At 30.2% G+C, this 8912-nt stretch overlaps 1 protein-coding gene across 1 annotated transcript in view; it reads left to right on the top strand.

Annotated features, from left to right (window-relative positions):
- The window catches only part of LOC106461286, a 51821-nt gene that overhangs the window by 6408 nt on the left and 36501 nt on the right, over positions 1-8912 (top strand). Inside the window, exons 5-7 of the mRNA XM_022388155.1 lie at positions 3757-3809; positions 6747-6967; positions 7235-7464. Coding sequence (XP_022243863.1) covers positions 3757-3809; positions 6747-6967; positions 7235-7464 — 504 coding nt within the window. The remainder of the gene's footprint in view (positions 1-3756; positions 3810-6746; positions 6968-7234; positions 7465-8912) is intronic.

Consider the following 8912-nt stretch of genomic DNA (forward strand, 5'->3'; position numbering starts at 1 on the left):
CTTTCACCCATGACCTGTCTGAAAAGGGTTAACTGTCTCTCTAACTATAGTATAGTTAGATAAGAAACTACCATCAGTGCTATAGTAGATCAAGCAGACAATAAAACTACAGGCAATTACATCTACTTCAATACAAAAACTGCATGCCAATTTCAAATTAACCATTGGTGGAGTATAGTGTAAATTGAGCTCTTTCTAATGACTATATACACTTGTGTCAACTAACTACATGTACATTGTAGATCTCACAGCAAAGTATAAGAAGGTGGGTGTGGCACCCATCAAGGATTGGCAAAATTTATTTCTTGTATCCCAGTGAATACAAATGTAAGACTTTGTTTGTTATGTGTCAAATGTGCACGTGATCTATATTACTGTCTAGACATGACAAGCTTGTGTGTTTATAGTCAGCTCCTGCTAAAGTGGAAAGTTTCCATAGCACTTGGATCAGGTGACAAGAAAACTGTAGTTTAAGTATTTACCTTAAGTATTATTGCTTCGGGTGACTGATAAGTGAATAAATCTTTCATTATTTCTCCTATTCAACAATGCACAATCTTAAGTGTCTCTTTACGGACTTGTTTGAATTGGCTTAGTTCATGTCTCCATGTTGACCTTTAGAGTTTCATACTATAACTTCTAATATGTTTTGTGAATCTTCACAAACTTTTGAAAGCTTTCAATAAGCATTACATGTCTTTTGTAGACAAAAAAACAGAATTGTTTAATGAAATATTTTTGCTAGATGTTTCTCTGTGAATATGTGGACTCAAAGTGTTGACTGCTCCCAGTGCAAAGTGATTTTTATGTTAAGATTAAAAAAAGACTTCAACTGAAAATTGTCAAGTTTCATTTATGTAATCTCTAAACCTCCTAAGTAAATTTCAAACTTTTTTTCAGTAAAATATTGTATTTTATCTGTTATTTTCTCTGCCCTCAGTCAATTTGAACGACCTCATAACCACCATAAAAAAATATGAAATATTGTAACATGAAGTTAAATTTGTTTATCCTAAAGACCATATTTTTCAGCATATAAGACAATTCTTCATTCACAGTTTTCCCGAGCTTCAACTTATTTAAGAATTAGTCATCGAAATTTCTCAATGTTTCATAAAATAAAACAAGTTTTTTTAGCTGTGAAGATCATCATATAATCTGCTCAATGAAGCATGCTTAACCAACCAACAACAAGCCCAAATCTTCTTGACCCTTTTTAATCTTTGTTATGAGTAGCATATATCCTACACAGCAGCATTCAAGCTGGAAGTCGTGAATTTTGGAGAAGAAAGTGGCAGGAATATGGCTGCTTACCATAAGTTTTGTGTCAGAGAAAAATGTGAAAAAAAAACATTGAAGAATGCTCTACACACAATGAAGAAAACTAAGAAGGCAAAGCAATGGTGCAAGGCCAAATGGACATATGTTGAAGACAAATTACCTGAACCTTATGCTAACTTAATAAGAAATCTAACCAACATAAAAGCAAGTGTGGGTCATGCTTGATTTCTTGAAATAGGAGGAGTCATAAAAGCCAATATGCATTTATCCAGATAGAACAGTACGATTACTGTTTGCCCATTATGATTTTAGTGATGGGGTGCAAGGTGTCGTGAAACATATAAGTGTAAGGAGTGTTGGTATAATAAGCCTAAAGTAAAGATGTAATGTGGGGTCACCTAGCCTAGAGCTAAGTGCATAAAATTTATCATGAAAGTAAAAATATGGATTCAATGTTAAACTTAACTCATTTCTGAATTAAGCTATTTTCTGTTATATCACCAATGTTTTTAATAAAAAATACCTCTTTAATCAATGGAGACTCTAAATTATGAAATCAACAAATATTTTTCCAGTTTTATTGTCTATACATTTCATTTTATACTCTCAGTACATAGACTAACAACAATATTAGGTTATAATTTTGTTGCTAAGCAACATGACATAAAAGTTATTGTTGGAGGGTAGTGTTACCAAAATGCACTGGATTTTCTGTATATTAGAAAGTTGGTAATCTAAATGAACTGATTTTACCAATAATTATTCTATGAATATGCCACAATTTCATTTCATGAATGATCTCAATTTTGATTGGCTCACAAAGGTATTTACCAACGTTTGACTGCCTCGACTGCACTTTTCTTCCTCTTTGTCAAGCTCGATTTTGTAAAATTCATTTATTTCAGTCAGCTAAAAAATGTGAGGTTAGGGCATACTATGAGGGTCATTGTATTTACCCCATCATTTTTGATGGGCTATATGCTATTAAAAAAATGATTAACAAATCAGATATTGTGTTAAATGATAAACAGATTGGTGTACTTAATAAGGGGATGGGATTTGCATGAAAATCAGAAATCCCATTCCCATTTATAGACCATTTAACAAAATTAGTCAAATACTAAATAAAACTAAAAATGAAATAAAATGTAATGGAGAAAACGGGTACTTTTAAAATTTGATGTGAATGTGGAGGTGTAGATATTGGTCAAGCTAGAAGAAATTTAAAATTTAGAGAAAATGAACATGAGAGAAATGTTAAAAACAAAAGTGAAAACTCCACTTGCTGAACATGCAAATTATACTGGTCCTGTTATCCAGTGGGAAAAATTTATTTTGGCTCAACCAAATAATATGATGGCTAGAAATATTAGGGAAACCATAGAAATAGTGAAGCACAGTAAAAATAATTTCATCTTAAATAACAATGAAGGGTTAGAAAATCAGAAAGTAAGTACATGATGTGATCTTTTTTTTTAAATATGTAAACTAGTAGTCACATGACCATGGCTTTTTTATATTTATGTGTTGCACAGGATTTGGTTTTCACACTCCTGAGGATGACGTGAATGACTTCAAAACATGTAGTGTCTTTTTATGACCATTGATCAGTTTTTGAATAAAATTTTCATTGTATATTATAAAACGTTGATCATGGAATATTTTAATATATCGGAGAGAACTATTGTCAGGTGGGTGTGGCAAGAGGAGTCTGACTTTTTAGTTTATGGCACTGTAACCAAATAAGATTGAATGCCATAAAAATTATCCTTTGCCTGATTGATGACAATGCTATAATGGGTAACTTATGTTAAATTGTGTACTTCTTGGAGGGGTGGTAAATAAATTAGAGAAGAGGGAAGACCTAGAGAGCAAATGTCACAATTCTCATACTAGGGAAAATTGAAGCTTTGTTTTTTATATTGCTGTATAAAGTTAAGAAATTAAAACTTATATAACATTAAAATTTGGTTTATTAGCTATTTTTTATGCCAATTTATTTGTATACTGTGACAATAAAGTAATTTAATTAAATATTGAATATAACTTAGTAAAATCTCATGTCTTGTACAAAAAAAGATTACCTATGTGGAAAGAATATATGTAAACCTTTGAGATATTCAATATCTTGTATACCACAGAGCATGTGCATTGTGTTCAGCATTAGGCACTGTAGATGATTTGTTACTGTTTGCATGTTACCCTAGTTTATCTGAAATAATGTTACATGAAAAATTACTATTTTGATACAATAGGTAAAAAGTATTTACTTATGAATTTATTTTTTTCCCCATGATGGGAATTTCATTGAAGAAAAGATGATGTAAAAACCTAATTCACGAGAGTTCAGAGATCATTAGACTTGTCAGTGACCCACGCATAGTTTTAAGATTTAAAGTTTTAAATTCATGGTTAATTAAATTGAAAAATGAGGTTTATGTTTTAAATTTCTGAAATCTATTGAATATGTTAAAGTATGATGCCACTCCAGGAATGTTGGAAAAGCCTTTGACTTGTAAGTTTTCCCAGTAGGATTTTTCTTCTCTCTTTCACAAATTCTTACAAACAACCCATGTTGGACTTGTGGTCCTTCAGGGAGGTGGGGATCTATAAATCCTGTGCCTAGACTGGGATCACTAAATCCAGTGCCCAAGGAAACCCACTTTTACTAGGCAGGCACCTAGTAGAATACCTGTATAGTGCCCATGATGTATCCTAGAAGCATCCTGAAAAATATAGAAGCTGAAAAGATACAAGAAACTAAGAACTTCAGTTAACTCTTTCCATAAGGTTAGGGAGTCAGAGCACATGCCATTACATTTTGTAGACTTACATTCATAATTTTATTAAACCACTATTGAATGCATGTATAACAATAAATTTAGAATCAACTTGTAGTTTATAATTCAAGTTTTAATCTTGTATGGTATTTGATTTCTTAATTCAGAAGTAAATATTTAAAAAATGCTAAATATCAATTTCTTGTATGTCACATGGTATATCATCTTCTTTTGCTCAGATTTTACTGTGGGTGTCATAAAGTATAAAGTCTAGATTTTAATGAATAAGAAACTCAAATTACCAATATTGAAAAGCTTGAATATAAAATGAGAATCTCCTACCTTTTCTATTTGCTGAGATATTATTTTTAGTGAACCCACCACAGTGACTCTGCCCACCTCGTGCTCTTTTGAAACTATTTGTTTACCCATGCCTATTTCTCTTAAGTACATGTGTATAATCAATCGAAAGTACTGATTTTGAACTCCATAATCCTTTCAGACTTTTTGAAGTACTTATGCGGATAAATCCATTATAATCATTGTAGAGTTTCAAGAGTGGTGATAACAGTTAAATTCCGATCAGAAATGGGATTTTTTTACTCCTAAATACAGGTTGGTTAGGAAGCCTTATAAATTACAGCGGATTTTTGTGGTATCAATATGGTAATAAATAAAAATTAGTTTTTACATCCTCCGCATATGAAATTGGATGAGGGTACGATGCATGAGTACAAAACTTCATAGGATTGTAAGTACTAGAGATCATTGTTTTCTATATATTTTTTATTTACTGTTTGATTTTTTAAAAAAATTAACTGAAATTTAAGAATTTATTTATAAATAGTAATAATATATATAATACACATATGTAATGTATGGTAATTGAAATGTGATTGTATTTTACAAAGTACTGGTATGCTAATACTAAGACTAAGAAGAGTAAGACATTTGTATTTTGTAAAGGTCTGTTTTATGCTATTCATTATGGTAACATAAGCTTCATGTGCATCGCATGATTTACAATTTATGTGGTAGGATTATTTGTTAGACATGGCTCAAGGGTCAATAAAACGAAAAAAAATTAATAAATACATGTATATTGTTATGAGATTTAAGCTATTGTGGTATCCTTTTACAAACTGCAGTTATTCTACAAAGAAAAATGGGTAATTTAAATTGATTTCCTAATTTTTTGTGGTGGTTATGAGGTCAGTTAAATCGACGAACCCTGTGTAAAGTTAGGGTGTAAAAAATAACAAAAAAAATATAAAATTTTTTTGAAAGAAAATGTTTTATATTTATTTAGGAGATTATAGAAATCATGCAAATGAAATATGATAATTTTTAGATGAAGAAGAGTATTTTTAATCTTAAAATTAAAATAACTGCAGTTGGATAGTCAACATTCTGAAAGCAAATATTCATGAACAAATCATTAATTAATTTATTTAACTAAAAAATTTGACATTTTATGTACAAAAGCCTTCTAATGTTTACTGAAAGACTGTGAAGTTTTGTGAAGATATGCATATATTATCAAAAGTTATAGTATGACTAATCTAATGGGTGCTTTGGTGGTTATGTGGTAGGAGCAATGCACATAGCCCAGTAGTTAAAGAGTTATTCAGATTGTAACTCTCTTTCTTCTCATTATGGATGTTGTAGATTTTAAATTTTTTCTGAGATAAGTCTACCTGAATGTGACTTTAAATTTTTAGAACTTGATAAAATGTCTTATAACATCGCAACTGTGAACAAGCAAATATTGCTTGTGGTGTGAAAGCAAACCTTATATAGTTTTCCTGACTTGCACAATACAACATGTGCAAGTAAGGGAATGGGTAAGGTGTTGCTTATAGTGCATTTAGGACATTCAAAACCAAAAGCCATGTGGCTGTTGGCAGAGCAAGAGCAACTTAAGAAATTTGCAAAGCATGTGAATTTTTTTAAAGGGCCTTCTTCTGATAATTATAATCATACTAACCTTCCACTTCCTTTAACTGAGAGATTATTTGAAAGTGTTTCTTTCCACTGTATTGGAAATCCATTCTGGAATTTCTGAATGACTTCAGCTGAAAGGCCTGGAAGAAAACAACAGTAATTATAATACTAACCAGTAACATCATGTCATTTGTAAGTTAACATTGTTCTAATTATTTAAGAATTTAAATCTAATGAGCTAATGGGCTAGTTGGAAAAATGCAGTCATCTGCAGGGATTATAGCATTATTTTAAGGCTGATCATATAAGGACAATTTTAAAGATGAATAAGACTAAAACATAGTCTCAAGACTGAGCAAAGATTATTCTAAGCTGCTTACCACAGTTTTTTAATGTATAGGTATATTAAAACAACATATTACAAAGTATCCTTACTTTTAATTAAATTTTTGAATTATCTTTGAAATCCTGTAAACCTATTACTGATAACAAAAAATCTATTGTAAAGTATTTTGACTTTAACTTACAACTTATTTTACCATAAGATTTACATTATGAAGCAATACTTTCCCACAGACACTTAAACAACACCTGAGATTAGTTTTTATTGATTCAGCTTTCAGACTGAAAGACAGAGATAATACTACTTCAAAAATTTGAACATTTTAGCTGTGGTAGGTAAAGGACTGTAAGTTAGAGAGACCTATGAAGTATAAACTTTCTTTGTATGATTATTCACAGTTTAGAAGTTCAGGAAAAAACAGTTATTCAAAATACTTCAAAAAGCAGAAGTATACAGCAAAATAAGAATTCAGATATAAAACATTCACAGAAGAAGAATAAACAGAAATCATCAGGTGGCAAAAATGTAAAGAAGAAAAATACTCAGAAGTCAGACTGTAAAAATGTACAAAAGAAAAATCCTGCCCAAAGAACATTACATCAAGAACAGAATGCTTCAGGTGGGTTGGATACAAAAGAAGAACAAATTGTAGTAAACATTGAAGTATAAAATGTGATAGAGATATTTATTCCTATTTATAGAAGAAATAGCGACAAGCACAACTGGAATACCTTATTAGTAAATGTAGTTTACAAATACTCTTTGTTTTGTTTTTTTACTGAGCTTTAACTGTATAAGCAATAATGCTGTAGAACTGATGCATTGCATTTAGCAAGCAATTCATTTGTTTTGTACTTTACTGAAAGTATTGAAATTTCTCTCTTAGAAAAGAATGCCACCCAAGTATCTGTGGACAAGATTCTTAGTAGTGAAATGCAAGTGACTCGTAGTGGACGAAGGGTCTTACCTCGATTAGCATGGTGGGCTAATGAACATGTGCATAGTTCTCCTATCACAGAAGATATAATTTATCACAGTATTTCACCAAACCACGATGTATCTGTGTTGAGCACATCTCTCTTGAAACGATGTTCAGGCTTAAATATAAGTCAACAGGTAACTAAGGGATTTTTCTAATGTTTGGCTTTAAGTACAGTTTAATAGGTAAAACAAGTTCAGTTACATGTGCATATGTGTGTCACTTAACATATTTACTGTGACATAAATACAAAATGCAACAGAGAAATAAAAGAACATTCTAATTAAGATACATAAGTAAAACTGAACAAACAAACAGATTTTTTAACCCTCTGCGTGACCTACCTTGTAACCCTAAAGTAACCATCAAAGCTTTTATACTATAATTTTTAAAACATTTTGTGTAACTTCACAAAATTTAGCAAGCTTTCAGTAAACATTACAAGTCTTTTGTGCACAAAAAATCTGATTTTTTAGTTAATCCTTTCACAATAGCTAGATAAAATTGTGCAAGTCACTACCTTCTACGAAGTTACATTAAAAATTTGATTAAACAACTTTATTATCAGTGTATACGAATGAACTTGGCATTAAAACATAGTTAATAAATCATATTGTAATACTAGTTCAGTTTTAAGTTCTTAATTTTATGAGGAAATATTTTAATCAAAATTCAGATTCTCCCCTGTTATAAGAACTGTGACATTTGCTCTGTAGGTCTTCTCTAATTTATTTACCACCTATCTGAGAAGTACAGAATTTAACATATTTACTCATTATAATATAGATATTACTCAGGCAAAGCATAACTTTTATAGCTTTCACTCTCATTTGTTTAGGGAGCCATTAACTCTTTCAACAAGGGCTCGGCCCCTGGGACTGACCTCGTAACCATTTTGTGTTTTATAATAAAAATAATAAATATATAAAAATGTATAATTTTATGAGATTTAAACTATTTAGTCTACATTTATATTTTAGTGTTATATGTGTTCATTCTAGAATGAAAGAGGCATAATTTATATTTATTTCCAAATTCTTTATGGTGGTTATGAGATCGGTTAAATCTACCAAACCCATACAGAAATTAATTACTGAAAATATCAGATAAAATATAAAGTTTTTTCTTAAGAAACGTTTGATAACTATTTCGACATTATAAAGATTTTACATGTGAAATTTAAAATTTTTAATCTTAAAATGAATATTACTTTGCATGATAGATTGGCAACATGTGAAAAGAAAAAATAGACATGAGAAAAACATTATTAAAAAAACCTTAAGACTTAATATAAAAAATCTGATATTTTGCATACAAAAGCCTTGTAATGTTTACAGATAATATGCCAAATTTCGTGAACATATGCTAACTAATTTAAAAGTTATAGCATGAAAACTATAACTTGACGCGGTTCATGTGCACTCATGTTAACATATCAAATAACATAAAACTGACCTTTGGTATGTATAAAGTAACTTGTCTTGGCTGTGTTTTAGTAGGCTAGTATTTTGTAAAATACATTATATATGTATATAGATTATTGCTATTTTGAAATAAGTTCTTAAACATATTTTTCCTAAAACAT

The sequence above is a fragment of the Limulus polyphemus genome, unplaced genomic scaffold, assembly GCF_000517525.1.
Source record: "Limulus polyphemus unplaced genomic scaffold, Limulus_polyphemus-2.1.2 Scaffold927, whole genome shotgun sequence".
NCBI lineage: Eukaryota > Metazoa > Arthropoda > Merostomata > Xiphosura > Limulidae > Limulus > Limulus polyphemus.